General features: G+C 38.0%; 1 protein-coding gene across 2 annotated transcripts in view; it reads left to right on the top strand.

Annotated features, from left to right (window-relative positions):
* Positions 1–20,975, top strand: part of SLC25A14 (solute carrier family 25 member 14) — a gene marked incomplete at its 5' end in the record, with an annotated part of 30,017 nt that extends 9,042 nt beyond the window's left edge. The window contains 7 exons of one of the 2 annotated variants that reach the window (XM_079765836.1): positions 1,265–1,359; positions 3,652–3,737; positions 7,481–7,576; positions 11,793–11,917; positions 12,634–12,769; positions 19,380–19,460; positions 20,403–20,975. In XM_079765836.1, coding sequence (XP_079621962.1) covers positions 1,265–1,359; positions 3,652–3,737; positions 7,481–7,576; positions 11,793–11,917; positions 12,634–12,769; positions 19,380–19,460; positions 20,403–20,444 — 661 coding nt within the window. In that variant the 3' untranslated portion in view covers positions 20,445–20,975. The remainder of the gene's footprint in view (positions 1–1,264; positions 1,360–3,651; positions 3,738–7,480; positions 7,577–11,792; positions 11,918–12,633; positions 12,770–19,379; positions 19,461–20,402) is intronic. The other variant, XM_079765835.1, reaches the window with a different exon arrangement.
* Between the last annotated feature and the right edge of the window lie 1,101 nt (positions 20,976–22,076).

Raw genomic sequence — 22,076 nt, 5'->3', positions numbered from 1 at the left:
GTAATTGAATATTGATATGCCAGTTTATATTTCACTTGCTTAAAGCCTTGAGCTTTGGATTTTGTGTTCATTTATAAGTGTGTGAAGCTATTAGGGGTCAACTTTTGATTAGCCATATCTTTGTGGTTTATTGTCCAGTTTGTTATCTGCTGCCAGTTTCCTAGGCTGCTCCTGCATCTAGGGTACCAGTTTATTGTTCAGAGAATAGACATCAATTTTATTATTAATCTATGTTAGGCTGAATTTCAAAGAATTTTCTTGGGGGAAAATCAAGTAATACATTCATATTCTTTCATCAGCATGGATAATTACAAGATTTTTTTTTCTGATAGCAAACAAAGTCAGAAATATGCATATTTATCCATAATTTTGTCCCTAACTGGCTGAGCTTCTGATGTCTTTCTATTTATAATTACTAACATATAGTTCTGTAATTTGGAAGAATCTCAAAGGACTCAAGAGTGAGAATGTCTCAAGTTTATAACTTAAATAGGGTGAAATCTTGGCCCTGGTACCTCCTTTAAAGGATGAAAGATGTATCTGCAACTGTTAGGAAGTAAGGTTGATTTTTTAAAATGTATCTATGATGTGAGTAATGGTGTATACTTCTTTTCATACATTGCTGGATTCAAATTGCTAATTTTGACTTTTTGAGATGACTTTTTGTTTCATTGATTTTTCTCAATTTTCCTGTTTCAATTTTATTAAGTTATGCTCTTTATTATTTCCTTCTGCTTGCTTTGGGTTTATTTTGCTCTTTTTCTAGTTTCTTGAAGAAGGAATTTAGATGATTGATTTGAGGCTGTCCCTCTTTCCTAGTCTAAGTGTTTTGTGTTATAAATTTCTCTTTCAGCACTGCTTTGGCTGCATCGCACATATTTTAAAGGGTGACATTTTCATTTTAATTCAGTTCTATGTATTTTTAAAATTTCCTTTGAGACTTCCTATGATCCATGGATTGTTTAGAAGTGTGCTGTTTAATTTCTAAATGTTGAAGGATTTTCCTTCTTGATTTCTAGTTTAATTCCATCATGACCAGAGAACATAACCTATATGATTTCAATTTTTAAAAATTTGTTGAGGTTTATTTTAGTACCCTAATATGCTCTCTTGGTGAAATGTTCCATGGGTGCTTGAAAATGTATATATTTTGCTGTTGGGTGGAATGAGATAGCTAATGGAAATGAGTAGGCTGTCTAGACATGCATAATTTGCAAGCTCATGTTGAGTATAATTGACTTTTTTCCCCTTTTTTTTTTGGCAGAATTGCTCCTGCTTTACTAAGACAGGCATCATATGGCACCATTAAAATTGGCATTTATCAAAGCTTGAAGAAATTATTTGTAGAACGTTTAGAAGGTCAGTGTAGACTCCTCATTTTCTTTGGGGGTAATACTCAAGGGGATCATTGAAATCATGCTTAGTAAGAAAGTGTTCATTTTGTATGAGAATGGGTGACAGTCATTGCAAGGACCAAGTGAGCTTGTACTGATTTGGGATTAATCCTTACAGAGGTGATAATGTGTTAGAGGGATCTGCTCTTCAAGTCTGTCCCTTTTCCTATCAAAGGGAAAAAAAGGCTTCTGGCCATCACAGAGGGAACATGGAATAAACTTGTCCAGAAAATTAATGCTGTTCATGTCAACAAGAGGACTTCCACTATAAAGGACTTCTCTAGCTGCTGAGTTTGACAAACGTTTCTTAGGTGGAGTAATTTTAGGCTATTCTAGATTCTGATGTACCTAGTGCCACCTTATCCACATTCAGTAGTATTATATGGCCCTGTATTTGCTGCTGCAACATTTCCAGCCTGATGCTATACTAAATGGTTATTTTACCACAGGCCTGGAACTATTGCATGGTTGGAGACAGCTGGAGGGCATTTTGGTTAGCAATGGCCTTTGAATCACTTTACTAAATCAACTTATTCTGGAGCTTCTTCTTTGAGGATCCTGAAGGGTTCTCTTCCTAAAGTAATTTCATTTCACAGATTGTTCACTTGGGTTTACCTAGTTTCTGTTTGTGGGCTCTTCATGGTGAAGATTTTTTTTTTATTAAATCCTTATCTGAGGATATGTTTTTATTGGTTTTATTTATCTTCTAAACATATTTTTATTGATTTCAGAGAGGAAGGGAGAGAGGGAAAAGAAACATCAATGATGACAATCATTGATCAGCTGCCTCCTGCATGCCCCCTACTGGGGATTGAGCCCACAAGCCGGGCACTTGCCCTTGACTGGAATCAAACCTGGGACCCTTCAGTCTGCAGGCCGAATCTCTATCCACTGAGCCAAACTAACTAGGGCTGTTTTTATTGATTTTAGAGAGAGAGAGAGAGAGAGAGAGAGAGAGAAAGAAACATCTATATGAGAGAGAAACATCAATAGGTTGCCTCCTGAATGCGCCCTGACCGGGGATCAAACTTGCAACCTAGGTATGTGCCCTGACCAGGAATCAAACCTGCAACCTTTTGATGCATGGGATGATGCTCCAGCCAACTGAGCCATCCCACCAGGGGCTCTGTGGGTTTTTTTCTCTTTTGTTTTATTTTTGGTAGCCGAGGGGATTTAGTTCCAAATGACTAGTTTTTCACATTTGATTATAGAAACCTCCTGTAAATAAATAGAGTCTAGTAGATATTGAGGCTAGTAGATATTAAGGCCAATCACAATTATTATTTAGATAATATTTTTCTATTAGACAAAGATTTTATCTTTTTTTTTTAATCCTCACCTGAGGATATTTTTCCATTGATTTTTAGAGAGAGTGGAAGAGAGAGGGAAAGACAGAAATATCTATGTGAGAGAAACATCAATTGGTTGCCTCCTGCACACGCCCTGACCAGGTTCGGGCCAGGGAGGAGCCTGCAATCGAGGTACGTACCCTTGACCGGAATGGAACCCAGGACCCTTTGGTCCACAGGCAGACGCTCTATCCACTGAGCCAAACTGGCTAGGGCAAAGATTTTATCTTTTAAAAATTTTTTTATTGTTGACAGTATTACAGATGTCCCCCATTTCCCCACCCTTTGCCCCCTCTACCCAGCCCCACCCCACCCCAGGCCTTCCCCACACTATTGTCTGTGTCCATGGTTTATGTATATGTGCATGTGTTCTTTGGTTAATCTTTTCCCATCCCCTCCACCCCCTCCACACTGAGATCTGTCATTCTGTTCCATGCATCCATGCCTCTGGACCTATTTTGGTCGTCAGTTTATTTTGTTCATTAGATTCCATATAATAAGTATCATTTATCTTTTAACATTCAGTCCTGAGTCTTTTGAGTTAATGATTCTCCAGAAAAAGACTTAAAATAGTTTTCTTTAGATGTTTGAAATGATTGAAGGGTAAAATACCACATTTGAATTTGTGTGTGTAATTAGCAGTTACATATAATAATAGAACATGTCCCAGTGTCCTTTAGAAATAGTTTAAAAAATGATTTATGTATTACAATTTTTATACATTTCAGTACTGATTTGAGATCTAGAAATATGTGTTCATTTTCATAAGCTTTGTAGTTCATTTCTACAGTCATTTCTCTGACTAAGTTTCCCTTCCTCTGATAGCTCAGTACTCTGTTCTCAGAAACTGGTACCTAATACAAGCAGACATTTCGTTCTTTCTTTCTTTCCCCCCCTCCTTTTTACAGATGAAACTCTTCTAATTAATATGATCTGTGGGGTAGTGTCAGGAGTGATATCTTCCACTATAGCCAATCCCACTGATGTACTAAAGGTAAGAGAGGTCTGGTAGCATTGGGTGTGCAGTGTGATGTGAAAAGAGCATGAGTTTTGAATCAGATTTGGGTTTAGATTCCCCACTCTGTCACTTGTCTGCTGTAAAACTTTGGGTAAATCACTTAATTGCTTCATTTGTAAAATGAAGATAATTCAGTACTTAATCACATATGGTTGTTAAGGATTATAGATAATACATATATACTAGTATAAAGTGCCTGTCATTGTACTTGTTCGTAGCAGATGCTCAATAAATAGTAGTCAATTTGTTAAGGTATGCATTAATCCATTGGTCTTCAAACTAGAATATTGAAACCTTTTATAGGTTCTTTCCAAGGGCTGTGCAATTTTAAGGAAATTAATTTCAAGATCCCCTACTTCCATTTGTACTCTTTTCTAAAAGTGATCTGAGGGAGAACTTGTATATATAATAGTCCTTTCCCCACTTTACAAAAGAAAGGCATATCCCTTACCCCTTCCAGAGCTTAGTATGGTATATTGACCTGTGGTGTAACCTGGGGCACCGATCAAAGGAATAAATCGAAATGTAGTTTTTGGAAAAGCCTCTTCTAGTACCTAATTGAGGTACCTTAAGTCTATAATGCTTCTGTCTTTTCCATATTTCTATTAAGAGTGAGATTTGGCTTTGAAATGGTATGCATATTTTGGCTTGTGTTGGGATATTCTGAATTCAGAATCAGAACAATATAGGTTAGTGGTGCTGAGTTTTCAAAATATGGATTGCTTTCAGATTTTATCAAAACACAGAATGAAATGTTTATTTTAATATAAATCTTCACCTTATTTTATCTCATTAAAAGGCAAACATTTTATATTTAACTTATTTAAATGTATGATGAATCAGATTATGATTAATTAAAAGCACTAAATATATGATAAAATGTATGAGAGAATCCCAGATCACAAACTTAGACTGTGACGGTAACAATATAAGATTTATAATCACAGTTGGGCTGTTCAATCCTTTTATCCTTGGATAGCTCTTTCTCTGATTTACTATGTGTTGCTTCTTCGCCCCTGTTTCTGCCTCAATTGCTTTCCCCCCTTTCCTTATGAATTTATCCTTCAAAAATTTTTAGGAACAGGGCCAGGACTAGGATGAGACAAGTAAGGCAATCTCTTTGGTTGCAAAATGTAAGGAGGTACCAAAAACTCAGTAATCAAGAGATAATGTTTTTATGCAATATTTTTCAGAAATTAAGATGAATGCAAAAAATTAATGGTGAATAGAATATCAATATTTTGTACAATTAATCGTCTTTGCCTCACCTTAATCCCACCATGTTGGATCCTATTTTAGTTGCAATTTTGATATTTGGTTTATTGTTGGTTTTTGTGCATTAATTGTGATTTTTTAAAAAAATGTTTCATTAAGATGTTATTTATCTGGATTACTGAAGTTTTTTGTGTTTTCTTCCTACATTTTGTGCCTGAGGGAAGTGCCCTGCTTGTTGCTCCACCCTAGTCCCAGACCTGCTCAGGAATCATCTCCTTAAAGAAATCTTGTACTTATCCTATATAATAAGAGAGGAATATGCTAATTATCTGTTACACTGTAATGTCACGACCAATCTACAAGTGGTGGAGAGCTACAGGAGGGCGAGGCAGCGAGCTACTTATGCACAGATTCCTGTGCAGGGCTACTAGTCATACGATATTTGTGGTTTCAGCTTGTCTTTGTGGTGATTTCTATTCTGATATAATTTGTTTTAGGCTTTTATTTCAACTCTTAGTAGTAACAGTTGATTTTCTACATAGAAACATGTTGCTGTTACATGATATATATGGAAACCTAGAATTTTGCTTAATGAAAATCAGGGCTACATTTGGGCCACTAGTATTTAGTGATGACTCCTGTGATTCTTTTTTTGTGTATTGTTAATCCTCACCCGAGGATATTTTTCCATTGATTTTTAGAGAGAGTGGGAGGGAGGGGGAGAGACACAGAGAGAGAAACATTAATGTGAGAGAGACACATTGATTGGTTGCCTCCCACACGCTCCCTGATCAGGGCTGGGATTGAGCCTGCAACTAAGGTACATGCCCTTGATCTGAATCAAACCGGGACAGGTCAGTCTATGGGCTGACACTCTATCCACTGAAACAAACTGGCTAGGGCACAACTCCTGTGATTCTGTGTGTGCAGAGTGCTCTATCTCCTTTCTTGTGCTCTTCTCATAATAATAGCAGGCTGATTTTTCTTCGTTTGCAGGATGTAGTATCATGCTTTTTACAAATAAAATTCAGTTTAGTGTCTTGTAGTATAAAATTACATTAAAACATTTTTGTTTTTTATAATTACATAAGCAGTGCATGTTAAATGTAGAAAAAAGTGGGAGGCAGAAAAAGCAAAAAGGGGAAAAAATGCTCACGGATAGCCTCATCTCTCAGACTTAAAAAACCATGGTTAACATTTGCGTGTGTATGTTCATCCACTCTCTTTGTTGTGCATATGTCTTATTTTAAGAGCACATGTTTTTAATAAAAATTATATAGGCCGAAGCCGGTTTGGCTCAGTGGATAGAGCGTCGGTCTGCGGACTGGAGGGTCCCAGGTTCGATTCCGGTCAAGGGCATGTACATTGGTTGCGGGCACATCCCCCGGTGGGGGGTGTGCAGGAGGCAGCTGATCGATGTCTCTCTCTCATCGATGTTTCTAGCTCTCTATCCCTCTCCCTTCCTCTCTGTGAAAAATCAATAAAATATATTTTTTTAAAAAAGAAAAATTATATAGCAAACATACTGCTTTGCAGCCTGTTTTTTCTATTTAACAATAACTTGTTGACATTTTTTCAGTGTCAAATATTATTCTACAACATAATTTTATGGCTGCACAGTATTCCATTAAATGGATGCACCATAAATGTATGCAGCCAATCCTTTGTGGTTTTTGAACATGTAGACTTTTAATTTTTCACTAAATCACTCATATTTTAAATGAATTGTTTTTTACCTACACTGAGTACTTGTTCTTTCTTTTCCTCAAGTTTTCTTTCAACTCCAGAAATGATAGACCTACATATGAGGAATGTGAGGCTGATAAAATCATCTTTACAAGATACTAGAGGCCCAATGCATGAAATTCGTGCAAGAGTAGGCCTTCCTTCCCTTGGCTACCAGCACCGGCTTCCCCCTGGCACTTGGGACCCAGGCTTCTTTCCAGCCACCGGCACCCAGGACCCGGGGTTCCCTCCGGCGCAGGCAGGCACCCGGGACCCGGGCTTCCCTCTGGCCCCCGGCAGGCACCCAGGACCTGGGCTTCCCTCGCAGCCTCAGCTTTATCCGGAAGGTCGTCCAGAAGAACGTCCGGTCTAATTAGCATATTACGCTTTTATTATTATGGACACTTTCTATATATAGTTTAAGTCATTAACTTCATAATAATAGCAGGTTCATTTTTCTTTTTTAAAAATTTTTATTGATTTCAGAGAGGAAGGGAAGGGAAGAGAGAAATAGAAACATCAATGATGAGAGAGAATCATTGATGGACTGCCTCCTGCATGCCCCACATAGGAGATCAAGCCATAATCAGGCATGTGCCCTGACTGGGAATTGAACTGTGACCTCCTGTTCATAGGTTGACGCTCAACCACTGAGCCATGCCGGCTGGGCCTGATTTTTCTTTAATTCCCAAAAACTATTTTCTTAAATTTTAAATGAGTAAAGTATCTCATTTTTGTTCTCTCAGTCAAAACAAAATGTTCACCTCTTCTTATTTTAGATTCGAATGCAGGCTCAGGGAAGCTTGTTCCAAGGCAGCATGATTGGCAGCTTCATTGATATATATCAGCAAGAAGGTACCAAGGGCCTGTGGAGGGTGAGTACTCTTTTCCTGATATTGTTGTATACTCAGTTCCTAGAATTTACAAAGAATACCTTTTATATATAAAGCCATACAATTGTGAACTGTCATCTTATACTGTGTAAGATTCTTGGTAACCCAAAAAATAAGGTAAGAAGCTCCTTATCACCTATGAAAGGACCAGAATTTATCAGTTGTCTTTATTTCTACTTAATGTTTGGGGGTTATGTATATGAGATAAGATATTACATTATTTGAGATAGCATTTTGATTTGTTCAAATTCACAGTGAATTAGTTCTTCAATATCTATTTTTGCCAGTTTTGTACTGACACAGCAATGTCTGTTCATGATACCTCTGTAATGCTTACGTTCTAAAGTCGTTGCCTAAAACAACCTTTTTAAATCTTTTAAAAGGTAAAAGATGTACTATAAAATATTGAGAAAATATATAAATGAGAAAAAATCCACCAAGTCCCACTAGCTAGAGATAATCACTTTTAACATTTTGTCTTATTATTTTTCAGTCTTCTATCCATACTTCTTTTTTTGTTGTTTTCCTGTAATGATTTATCCTATTTTAACCACTTAATATTAAGTAAGACTACTAATAGAATATGCCGAGAGTAGAAGGGAAATTCTATTAATAGACTCTTAAAAAAGAGAACTTTGTTTTTTTTTCTTCCTTTATAATTTTCCCCAACTTCTTCTTACAGAAATTTCAAACATACAGAAAAGTGGAAAGAATAGAACAATGAATACCTATATACCTGGATTAAATGAGGTTTGCTTTTTAATAATAGCAGGGTGCCGTTTCTTGATTAGAATTTAAAGCCAGAAAATTTAAATTTAAAGCCAGAAAATGGAACTAGCTAGAATTTTTTTTACAAAGTAAGGCTAAAGGAAAGAATTGAATTCTTAATAAATAGAATTAAAGATTTGGTCAGGGGAACATAGCTACTTTATTTTTAATTAAAAATTTTAGTTGTGGTAAAATACAAATTAAAAAATTTACCATCTTAATGATTTCAAGTTCAGTTGTGTAGAGTACATTTACATTTTTCTACAACCAGTCTCCAGAATTCTTTTCATCTTGCAAAACTGGAACTCTGTACTCATTAAGCAATTCCCTATTCTCCCCTTCCCCTCAACCTTATACCTTCTGTCTCTATGAATTTGACTGTACTGGGTACCTTATATAAGTGAAATCATACTTTTGTCATTTTGTGACTGGCTTATTTCACTTAGCATAGTGCCCCTCCAGGTTCATTCATGTTGTCACATGTGTCGGAATTTCTTTCCTTTTTAAGGCTGAATAATAGTCTATTGTGTATGTTTATCTGCTCATCTGTTAATAGACATTTAGGTTGTTTCTACACCTTGGCTCTTATGAATAATAGTGCTGTGGACATGGGTGAGTGAAGACTGTGACTTCAGTTCTTTTATGTATATACCCAAAAGTGGGATTGCTGGATTGTATGGTAATTCCATGTTTAATTTTTTGAGGAACTGAACATAGCTACTTTTATGATCCAGGCTACTTACATCATCCAAGCATGTACATTGTGTTATGTATTCTTTTGACACAGACATGTTATTTGCATATTAAAATACAGAATTATATTTTTCATTTCAAAGGGAAATATGTTTGTTTGCATGTTTCTTCAAACACATGGTCCTCTTTGTTTATGCTTTATTTCCCTGCTTTGATTATAATATGGATACTGGAAACATTTCACTTTCTTCCCTACTCCATTGGGAGAAATAACCACATGAATACAACAATAAAGCGTAACTGGCACTAATGTCAGATTTGGAGAGACAATAGAGTGGTGGGGACTTTGGTAACTGGAAAGCACCTGCCCCGCTCATTGTTGCCATGTGTGATGTGAATTCAGTGTGGCCAAGTTTTCTGGACTTTCAAGAGAAATCTGCATTTCTATGTGAAGTGTCCTGGTTTTTTATATGTTGACAGCTTATTCAGCCTTCTAGAAACACTGTTTGGTGAAACAAAACATGTCTGAATTCAGCCCATGGACTCCAGTTTGGGACATTAGTGTTCACCAAAGTAGTCTTCTGTAAAGGTCGTCTTCTAACGGAGTTGAGCAGATGGACGGGTCAGAGAGGAAGGCATTTTTGGGCCAGTCAGCCCGATCAGCAGAATAAAACATGGTGACAGCACAGCTATATTACTTCCACTGTATACATTGAGTTAGGAATTTTTTAAAAAAATATTTTTATTGATTTTAGGAAGGGAGAGGGAGAGAGAGATAGAAACACCAATGATGAGAATCACCCATTGGCTGCCTCCTGCCACCCATTGAGCCTGCAACCTGAGCATGTGCCCTTGACCGGAATCGAACCTGGGACCCTTCAGTCCGCAGGCTAATGCTCTTTCCACTGAGCCAAACCAGCTAGGGCGAGTTAGGAAATTTAGAGATGATTGAATAATATAACAGGTCTTCCAGAAAGCAGTTGTCCCCACAGTATGTTATGTTTAATTTTCAATGACATTTGAACACAATCTATAATAATAAAAGTATAATATGCTAATTAGACTGGACAGCCGAACAACTTTTTTTAAAAACATATTTTATTGATTTTTCACAGAAAGGGAGAGGGATAGAGAGTTAGAAACATTGATGAGAGAGAAACATCGATCAACTGCCTCCTGCACCCCCCACACTGGGGATGTGCCTGCAACCAAGGTACATGCCCTTGACCGGAATCGAACCTTGGACCCTTCAGTCCACAGGCCGATGCTCTATCCACTGAGCCAAACCAGTTAGTGCATGAAGGACATTCTGGGTGTCATTCTGGACATCCTTCCGGACGACCTTCCACATGTCATTCCAGACGACCTGGACGAAGCTGTGGTGGCGGGGGCCAAGGCAGAGGTGGTTAGGGGTGATCAGGCAGGCAGGCAAGCAGTTAGGGGCGATCAGGCAGGCAGGCAGAGTGGTTAGGGGTGATCAGGCGGGCAAGTGGTTAGGGGTGATCAGGCAGACAGGCAGAGGCAGTTAGGGACGATGAGGCAGGCAGGTGAGCAGTTAGGGGCAATCAGGCAGGCCGGCAGAGTGGTTAGGGGCAATCAGGCGGGCAAGTGGTTAGGGGTGATCAGGCAGACAGGCAGAGGCAGTTAGGGACGATGAGGCAGGCAGGCGAGCAGTTAGGAGCCAGTGGTCCTGGATTGCGAGAGGGATGTCCGACTGCCGGTTTAGAGCCTATCCTGCTGCGGGATTGGGCCTAAACCATCAGTCGGACATCTCCTGAGCGGGTCCCATATTGCGAGAGGGTGCAGACCGTGATGAGGGCCCTACCCCCCTGCATGAATTTCATGCACTGGGGCTTTAGTTTACTTATAAAAGTAAAACATTTGTGGTGAAGGCCTGGGGTGGGGTGGGGTGGGAACCAGATGGAGAAGGAAAGTGGGGGGATAATGGGGACATTTATAATACCCTCAACAATATAGATAAATAATTTTAAAAAATAAAAGTAAAACATTCACTGTGATTTTTAAAATATAGATATAAAAATGAAAATTAACTGGTCTGTTATCCTAATCCCAGATGAAGAAAAATATTTTTGTGTATTTCCCTCTAATCTTTTACAAAAATTTGGCATGTGTGCATACCTTTTTGCCTAAGTTAGAATAGTACTATGTGTAATTTTATGTCTTGCCTTCTTTAAGGTTATATCATAAGTATTTTCTTGTGTCAGTATTCTTCAAAATATGACTTTTAATGCTCTAGCAGCCCTGCACTATAATGTGAGCTGTAATATGCTGTTGAGTGAAACTCTGGTAGTATTACCCCAGGAGGACTTATAAGGAAGTATTGCTTTTGCTTTGGCCTTCTCCCTAGCTGCAGCATACCTTTGCTGGCATCCTAGTGTGTTTTTTCTGCATATCCTAAAATTCTGTGAATTAAACTTGGAAGCACTTCTCTCCCCACTGACTTCTGCTTCATGACTTTATTTGATTTTTTATAACATCTTTATTGAGATAATTCACATACCATTAAATTCACCATCTTAAAGTGTACAATATAATGGTTTTTAGTAATTCACAGACTTGTTCCAGTAGTAGGCATTGATTTGAAAGAGTGATGTCTGTACTCCAGACTTGGATTTTTCTGTCACTTTTTAATTCACAATTTATTTTGTTCACTTTTGGACTTATGCCACACTACCTGTGTATTTTCTTGGTGTCTAATGTCACTTACGTCTCATAGGGTGTCGTTCCAACTGCTCAGCGGGCTGCTATCGTTGTGGGAGTAGAGCTACCAGTCTATGATATTACGAAGAAGCACTTAATATTGTCAGGGGTGATGGGAGACACAATTTTAACTCACTTTGTGTAAGTATGATAGGTTGTGCTCATGCCATATTACCAACATACAAAAAATCTCACTGAAATCCTCATAGAATTGATACCTTTATTCTACATCCCAGATGCTATGGGCTCTTTGGTACTTGGGGGCAGTATCTAATACAGCAGCCTGTCAGATTTTTGTCAGCGTTTGCATTTGTTCATACACAGCCTCTATATCTAATAAGCTCATCTGTTATTTGCTTTGGTTTATTTTAGAATAGAAAGCAAACTTTTCTCAATGAGAATCAAAAAAGTCAAATTGTATAGGGCCTGTGAAACAAAACCATAATTTTGGGCTGAAGACTGTTGCCAGTCACATCCTACATTTTCTTCATCTTGCAACTTTTATGGTATTTTACTACTGAAATGCATTTGGCATATGATCCTATGTTTTGAAAAATCTACATAACTAATACATGATGTATGATACTTCCTGTGTAGGAATCTTGCTAGACTTTTAAATTGTCCCCCTTTAAGAAAAAAAAGCTGTGTAAGTTTCAGATTGAAAAGTGAAAAGGACAACTTTTAAATGATGTCTCTTTAGAACATATTTTCTTTCTTTTTAGATTATAATGAAAGGACAAGTGCCAGGTTTTATCTGATGAGTCTGACTGATTGTACATTTAAGTTTGCCCTCATTTCTGTTTAGGGGGCATGAGTGGAAGAAGGACAGTCTATTTACTTGAACTTTTCATTTTTAGTTCCAGTTTTACATGTGGCTTGGCTGGGGCTCTGGCTTCTAATCCAGTTGATGTGGTTCGCACTCGCATGATGAACCAGAGGGCAATCGTGGGACATGTGGACCTCTACAAGGGTACTTTGGATGGTATTTTAAAGGTATGCACACTGTGGGCTTGCATTGCATTTTTAATTTTCTTTGATGTCTTAGACCTTCTTTCAAGCCTTATTCTTAATTGCTACATATAATTCTGAAGATGGAAGAGTTATCATTGTATATGTTAATAGGCTGTCAGAGTAATTTCCAGGTAGAAAAGCTGTGTCCTTGGCCATCTGCTGATGCTTAGTGGTCCTTAATATTATTATTTCAATTTGAATGCTTGTGACTGTAGGATACTTTTATCAATAGCACCATGTACAATTGATATAAAGGACTTAACGTATCCCACATTTGCCCATTTCAAACAAGACAGAGATCCTGTGATAGAATTCTGGTACTCAGTTTCAGTTCAGCATTGTGCTGTTGTTCACACTTTTGCTTTGAAAGTTTCCACTATGTTATTCTTGTAGATAGTTGAATATCGTAAATGAATTTTGTATGATATAATCACTGGTGATAATACTTCTACAAAAACAAATTTGAGGCTAAAATACGATATTGCCGTATAGTTTCTCTGTGGTTCAGCTTAGTTTAACAACTTTCTATTATAGATCAGGCACATTTTAATAGGCACAGAGAAATTATAGTATACTGTAGGTGTACAAACATAATTAACACAGCTTGGTAAGTGAAAAACTCAGGGATCTATGGGAGGAAATTTTAATCCAATTTGGAAGTTTGGGGTGGGTTCCCTATAGATGGTGGCATCATGAATAATAATAACTCATATGTTGAGTGCTTTACTATATATTTGGAACTATCCTAATGAGACCTTACATATTATTTTAGTGGTGACCATGTGGTGGCATTTATTGACAGAGGCATCACAAGAAGAGGAACAGGTTTTGTGGGAGACATCATAGTTTTGGGCACTTAGTTTGAAGTTCCTGAGGAACACACAGTGGATATCTTTGGATATATTAGTCTTCACTCAGAGGAGAGTTCGTGGGTGTAGCTAAGAGCCTTGGGAATCAGTAGTATACAGGTGTTACATAACTGTGGAGGGGGAGACCAAGGAGAGCAGGTAAAGGAGTTCACAACATTTTTGTCTTCCTAGCACACTGGAGTGTTAAAAAATTCCTTCTGTTAATAGTGATTCAGAGGCAGTGATTCTCTGGGGAGTAGAGTTTGACAAAAGCCCCCCTTGCTGTTTCTCACATGCTCACCCTTCCACTTGACAATCACTGATGTAGAGAGAAGAGTAGGGCTAAGGAAAGAAATGCCAATTATTAATACCTTGGCAGATGAGGAACTCAGGGAAGACATAAAAAGGTAACAGTTCAAAAGATATGAGGAAACTTAGAAGAGAATACCAGTAGATATCATGGAAGCAAAGGGAGTAATGAGTTTCAAGAAGGGGTAATTATTTAATGTCAAATGGAATAAAGAGATCCAGTATGGGACTGCAAAGTATCTATTGGATTTAATATTTTCTAGAAGAGGTTTGCTAGATTAGTGTTTGCAAAAGCCAGATTGCTGTGCATTGAGTGTGTTTAATCATTCATTCATTCATTTGATACAAAAATGTTTGTGTTTTATGTGCCAGGTACTGTTCTAGGTTGGTGAACAGAAAAGTCCTGCCTTTCATGACACTGTAATTTTAATTGAAAGAGACAGATAAACACATAGGAAGTGAGGATAAGTAGAGAATGTTGGTTAAGAGGAGATAGAAGGTACAATAATATAGTAATAGCTAGCATTTATTGAATGTTTATTATGTATCACACTGTAATATATCCTTTAACTCACTTCAACACTATGGAGTAGATAATTATCTTTCCCATTTTATAAAATTGATTTTAGTTTCAGAGTAGCTAAGTATTTATCCAAGATTACACACCTAATATGTGTCAGCTCTGGGATTTAAACTAGGACCTGTCTTGATTCCAAAGTTTGTACTTGTAACCACTCTCCTGTGTTATATAGGAGGAAACATTTTCATGTTGGCAGTAACCTTTAATTACTTATATCTACTCACTGATTCACTTATTTGCTATTAAAATTCTTTAAAAACAATTTAACTCTATATGCTCATGATATATAATAGCATCATACTTTGTTATTTTATCTCTAAGAGTCCCTAAACACTTTGGCGAATGGAATAATGCATTCATCTCTGACATAGAAATGAGCAACTGCAAACCTCATACTGTCACCTCCATCTTAAAACCATTGGGTGGATTTTCATTGATCCAAGGCTCTATATGATTTGACCTCTTTTTACTTCCACAGTCTTATCTTTCCTACCTTTATTCTGCATTCCAGATATACTGAGCAATTTCTAGTACTTGACTTTCTTTCATCCCAAGTTTTCTTCCAAGCCATATACTCCCCACTCCACCTTAAGTCCCTTGGCTAGCTCCTGCTCATTTTTAGATCTCATTACTTTTTCATAAAGGCCTTCCCTGATTGTTAAACTAGGTTATGTGTACATAGTTTAGTGCACTTGCTCTATCATAGCATTTATTATATTTTTTTAAATCTTTATTGAGGACTAATTCACATGTCATAAAATTAACCTATTCAAAGTAGCTTTTGGTATATTCACAGATATGTGCAACCATCATCACCACATTTTCATTACCTCAGAAAGAAACCTCATTCCCCCTATCTCCCCCAGCTCTAAGAAAATACTAATCTACTTTCTATTACTGCAGATTTGCCTATTCTGAATATCTCATATAAATGGAATTATAGGAAATGTGACCTTTTTGACTGGCTGGTTTCATTTTACCATAATGTTTTAAGGTTCATCCATGTTATAGCATGTATCAGTACTTTGTTCCTTTTTTTTAAAATTAGATCTTTTTTTTTTTACTTTGTTCCTTTTTATAATTGGATAATATCCCATTATATGGCTATATCACATTCACATTCATTTCATTTTATTGTAATGACTTTTACATTTTAATTCTTTTTAAATTTAATTTATTAGGGTGACAATGGTTAATGAAACCATACAGGTTTCAAATGTACAACTCAATAAAACATCATCTGCCCTAGTTTCCCATCATCATCACTGAGTCACTATCTCATACATTCTGTTAGTTTATTCACAGCATTTACTTCTATCTGAAATTATACTCTTTATTATTTGTGTGTTTATTGACTAAATCTGTGGTTCTAGGTTATCTGTATCTGGGCTTTACTTTTGCATCATGCACTCATTACCCAAAGTAAAGTCTCTTTCTGTCCCAGTTTATCCCCCTTTTGCCCTCTTCTACCTTCCCCCACCCCCTTTCCCTCTGGCTGTCACCATACTGCATGGGAAAAGTAGGTTTATAGTTATTTGTATGGAAAGTAATACAATAATTAATAAACTATAATACAAGAATAAACTATGTTTCATATACTCATAACTGTAAACTTACTTTTGCCACCCCTTATATTTTTCTGCTTAATATTTTCACCTTTTTTCACCCAGCCCCCAAACCCCTCCCCTCTGTAATTACATTTAATATCTGTCATCCAGTAGACTGTAAGTTCCTTGAAGGCAGGACAGTGTGCATCTTGTTTATCATTTTATCTACAGCAAATTATTTGTTGAAGGAATGCATAACTTCATGAAGTAGCCTGTTGTCTCTGTTTATCTATAAAAGTTCTTGTTTGTTTTCACACAACTGCCTCAAGCCAAAAAATGTGCCTCCTAGTACTAATGTTCTAAAGAAGTTAGTCAATATTTTGGAGCTTTATAAGGAGCCAGATGGCATGGAAGTGTTAGAGATCCTCACTGTATTTGTATGTCCATTCACTCAACAAATGCAGGGCATCCCTCCAAAAATTTTACACACTTTAACAGTTGATAACTCAATTTTGAAAATGAAATGTATTTTAATAAACACTGCCTTTATAATTATTCAAAATGTTTGTATACATTATTTTGGGCACACTATATTTACTTAGATATTTATTGGAAACTTTACTGTGCCAGACAGTGTTAGCTGGTGGGGATATAATGGTGAATGAGACAAATATAGTCCATGCTTTCCTGGAGATTTTGTTCTAGTTGAGGGGACAGATAATAAATACATAATAATAAACAGTATAATTTCAGATAGAAGTAAATGCTGTGAAGAAACTAACAGAATGTATGAGCTAGTGACTCAGTGATAATGATGGGAACTAGTTCAGCTAGGGTAGCCAGGAAAAGGCTGTGAGGAGTTGACATTTGAGCAGAGGTCTGATGGTGAGAAGGTGGCCACGTGAAGATTGGAGAGAAAAGTATTTCATAAAGAAGGAACAGGTACAAAGGTCCTGAGTTAGGAATGAGCTGGACATGTTCAAGGGTTAAAAATAAGGCTGGTGTGCCTGAGTGTGGTAAATGAAGGACAAAGTAGTAGGAAATGAAACTGGAGAGAGAGGGAAGGGCTAAATTATGTAGGATCCTAAATGTCATCACAGAAAACTTGCAGTTAGAATGAATTCCACTGGGAAGTCATTGGGGAGCTTTGAGCAGGAAAGTGACACTGTCTCATTTAAAAATTTAAAAGATTGTTTTGGCTTCCAGGTGGAGATTGTAGACCAATTCGGAGGTTTATTGTGATAGTCTAGGTGAGAGGTGATGGGGTTGGATTGTATTTCTAAGGTCCCTTGTAATTTTAGCAATATATGGTTCTAGGTTATCTGCATCTGGGCGTTACTCTTGCTGATTTTCACAATTTTTCAACATTTGTTTTGCTGAGACCTTTGACATTTGCTCATAATCCATTGGGGGAAGCATATTATCACTGTGCTTTCATAAATAATGCCCTAGTTATGTTGCTATTTGCTCCAAAAAATGCTTAGTAAGGATAATTATCTTGAGTGCTCATTTTTTTCAATTTAAGTATAGTTGGTATACAATATGTTAGTTTCAGGTGTACAATATAATGATTTGACATTTATATACCTTATGATATGATTACCACCATATAACATAGCAATACCACTTTTGGGAATTTATCTAAAGAAATCAAGCATAGGATAAGGGATATTTATAAGTGTGGATTCTCAAAATATTATCTAGTCCAGATATATTTACTTTTTAGTATAGTGGAGGGTTTCACTTCACCAGTGGAAAGGCAAAATAACATTTTTTTTGTTGTTAATCCTCACCTGAGTATATTCTTCCATTGATTTTTAGAGAGAGTGGAAGGAAGGCAGGGAGAGAGAGAAAAAGAAACATTGATGTGAGAGAGACACATCAATTGGTTGCCTCCCAAATGGGCCCCGATCAGGGCTGGGGATCTAGCCTGCAACTGAGGTACATGCCCTTGACTGGAATTGAACCCAGGCAGGCTGATGCTCTAGCCACTGAGTCAAACTGACTAGAGCAGAATAACATTTTTTTTTCAATGTCTTAACACAATGCCTAAATTACAGGAGTCACTTAAGAGATAATCTGTCTGTTAAATAGGAACTGTTTCTAAAGGTTGGCTTCATTATACACCACTGGTTTATGACCTTTGATATACATCATTTTTCCTTTAATTCACAATAACCATTAAGCTGGTATGTGTAGACCACCTTTGAAACAGGAAACCCAAACTCAAAGGAATTCACAATTTTCCTGATGTGATCCTCAGAGCATTGATATGAGGTAGGCCCTAGCATTACACAGAACTTATAGTGATGAACCAGTGATGAAATGTTATTTTATGGCTTGACTGGAGCTGGGATATCTGCTTCAAAAATCATTCATGTGGCTGTTAGCAGGAAGCCTCTCTTCCTCTCTGGCTGTTGGCAGGAGGCTTTAGTTTCTCACATGTGGGCCTCTTCATGACATGGAAGCTGGCCTCCTCCAGAGTGAATGATCTAAAAGAGAACAAGGCAGAAGCTTTATATATAAAGCATCCTATATAATAAAAGGCTGATATGCAAATTGACCGAACAGCGGAACATCCGGTCACTATGGCGTGCACTGACCACCAGGGGGCAGATGCTCAACACAGGAGTTGCCCCCTGGTGGTCAGTGTGCCAGAAGCTGGGCTCATGGCTGGTGAGCACAACGGTGATGGCGGGAGCCTCTCCCGTGTCCATGGCAGTGCTAAGGATGTCCGACTGACGGCTTAGGCCCGCTCCTTGTGGGGAGCGGGCCTAAGCCATCAGTTGGACATCCCCCAAGAGCTCCCAGACTGTGAGAGGGCACAGGCCAGGCTGAGGGACCCCCCCATGAGTGCACGAATTTCATGCACTGGGCCTCTAGTCTTTTATAACAAAGCATTGGAGGTGACATGTTCACTACTGCTTTATTCTATTGGAGACACAGACCAATCCTGATATGTGTGAGTGAGCCTACACAAGAGTGTGAAAAACTGGAGGTGGCTTTCTTTGGGGACCATCTTGGAAGCTGTCTACCACAGATACTTTGTTTCTCTTATTTACTAGTATTACTGTTATCTCAGCATCAAGAATACATTTGCATATGGTAGGTGCTCCATAAATATTTGTTGAATGAATGGGTAGATTTATTTAGATTACCTTTGAATTCAAATGTGTGTTTTTAGAAAAAAAGGACTTCATGGAGCCAAGAGTTGTTGGGGAGGGAGTTGGAAGATGAATATTAAAATACAAGTAATTGTCAGATGTAAAGAGTAAGGGGAATTCACTCTTTTTTATTACATCTTTCAGATGTGGAAACACGAGGGCTTTTTTGCACTCTATAAAGGATTTTGGCCAAACTGGCTTCGACTTGGACCCTGGAACATCATTGTATCCTTTTAGAACATGAGAATGAAAGCAAATACTTTAAGCTCCCAGGTAATTCTATGCTATGGGAAGGAAAATTTGATCCTTGAAGCTTTTAGGCAAGTGAGAAACCTAAGCATTCTAATGGTGACCATTGAGGATGGAATTAAGAAATCACTTTCAGTTGGAGTCTAATACAAACTGAAAGGACTAGAAAAGACATAGCAAAGTGTCCCCTTTAAAAAAAAAAAGCACTAAAAATAACAGCCAAATCTGGAAGGGACTATGAAGTTTTTGGAAACCCTGCTGGGAAATGCCCACAGAAAAGTCCATGCTGAGGAGGTCCATATTTCCTATCCCGTAACTATAGGACCAAAACAGCTGGGGAAATAATAAGACAGAAAACATTGATAGGGTGAAAGAATCTAGGGCCAAGTAGGGCTATTTCCTCAGGGGTGAATCTCCTTCCTTTAACTGTGTTTGAGTGCCTTCTACATGCAGAGTCATGAATTGGATGCTGTGGGTGGTGGTGTGTGTAGAGTGGTGAGCATTGCATAGTTGAAAAGTAATTTCCTGCCCTTGTGGAGTCTATAGGTTGAGGGAGGTAGTATTTCTCACCCTCCTTGGGATTGCTCTGATTACTTAATGTCTGCAAATGATTATTCTAGAACTGAATTACATGTTACCATTGATGTTCTTGGTTGTGTGTTATTTGTCCCTGAAGACTCCAATTATGTTAGAATTTTAATCTGTTTATATTGCTAAATGCCAATGAAGATAATGGGAACATGGTGGGCATTCAGTACATGCTTGATTTGCCAGGTATTGTTTTTAAAAAGACTTTTAAGCAAGTGCAACTTAGAATAGCACAAACTAAGTACCTTAATTTAAGAATGCAATGCACAATTTCGAACTGGGTTTGGCTTTCTGTGTTAATCCAGTGATCTTCCATGACTTACTCTTCAGTTTTTTATCACATATGAGCAGCTTAAGAGACTTCAGATCTAAGGACTGAATTACATGTGAGCCAAGCCCTGCCAACCTTTCTACTCTTTTCCCCTTTAAATGTATTTTGACAAAGTTGTGAGTGTTTACTGAACCATTGGTCTCCCAACAGCCTCCTGATGGAAGAACAATAGATAGGATTATTCAAAATTGTTCATTTGTTTGTGTTACCATGTTAACTTCCTTGAGAGGAAGTGTTAACATTGAGATTCTGGCACCAGATTGGTATCTTCTATGAAGATGGATACTGATGGGTGACATTCAAAATGGCCTTCTTTTCAAATGTGGGTTAAATGTAGTTCGATAGCCTCAGACTTGGGTGAGAGCAGAAGGCATAGGCCAGGGCAGTTATTGCTATGTATGTTACAGACCTCGGTTCTCATTAAAGTATTTATTGGAAGAATTACTTTGGTTTTGTCTTCATTTACTATTTTCTCCTTTGCCAACTCTTTATAACTTACATTCTCCAGAGACTGATAAAGAGAAGGTGTCTATGAAATGGAGCCTGGACTCTTACAGCATAGTTATGAGCACAGACTAAGTGCATTGTGCTTTCCCACTGTCATTCATTGTCATAATGCCACTCACTTGTAAACATTAGGCAAGTGGTCCTTTTCTAATCATGAATAAAAAAACAAGTAGCTAATTTAGAAGTTTGTACAAATAAAATGCTAAAAGAGGCTTAAAATAGAACTCTGTGTCTAGGCTTCAAATTGTCTGACAAGCAAAATGTTCTGCCTACTTTCTTGTACTAGAATAGTGCCTAGCAAATTGTAGGCACGCAAATATTTGTGGAATAAGTAGTTTAGTTCTTCATCCTTATCCATTCATTATTTGTTCAAGCAACATTATGTGTCTCTTATGTCTTAGATCAGTGGTTCTCAACCTTTCTAATGCTGCGACCCTTTAATACAGTTCCTCATGTTGTGGTGACCCCCAACCATAAAATTATTTTCATTGCTACTTCATAACTGTAATTTTGCTACTGTTAATGAATCGTAATGTAAATATTTGTGTTTTCCAATGGTCTTAGGCTCTACAGCAGTGGTTCTCAACCTGTGGGTCATGACAGGAATCTTCCTGCAACGGGCCTCTAGTTATGAATAAAGCTGCTATAAATATTCACGTGCAAATTTTTTGTGTGAACACAAGCTTTCAGTTCATTTGAGTAAATACCAAGGAGTACAATTGCTGGAGAGTATGGTAAGAGTATGTTTAGTTTTATAAGAAAACTAGTGGCCCAGTGCACAAAATTCATGCACTCGGTGGGGGGGATCCCCCAGCCTGGCCTGTGCCCTGTCACAGTGTGGGAGCCCTGTGATCCATTATCCCAAAGAGGTAGGCCCCACCCACCCATCCAGGGCTCCTCAATGGATTGCCCCAAAGAGATAGGCCGGAGCCAGGGAAGACCTGCGGATCCTGGGCCTGGCCACCGCGGAGGCCTGCAGACCCCCAGAGGTGGTGGTCTCCCTCTGCACACACCTGCCTAACCCCCAGTGTGGCCCCACCCCTGTCCCCAATGCTGCAAGGCCCTGCCCACTCGTGTCTGCTGTGCATGCCACCTGCTGCAGTCGTGGTGTTATGGCGTCCCAGACAGTTTGCATATTCCTTTATTATATAGGATTCCAAAATGTC

Source organism: Cnephaeus nilssonii, assembly GCF_951640355.1.
Source record: "Cnephaeus nilssonii genome assembly, chromosome: X".
Lineage (NCBI taxonomy): Eukaryota > Metazoa > Chordata > Mammalia > Chiroptera > Vespertilionidae > Cnephaeus > Cnephaeus nilssonii.
The sequence above is the reverse complement of the archived record's forward strand: the minus strand, read 5'-3'. Positions and strand labels throughout refer to the sequence as shown.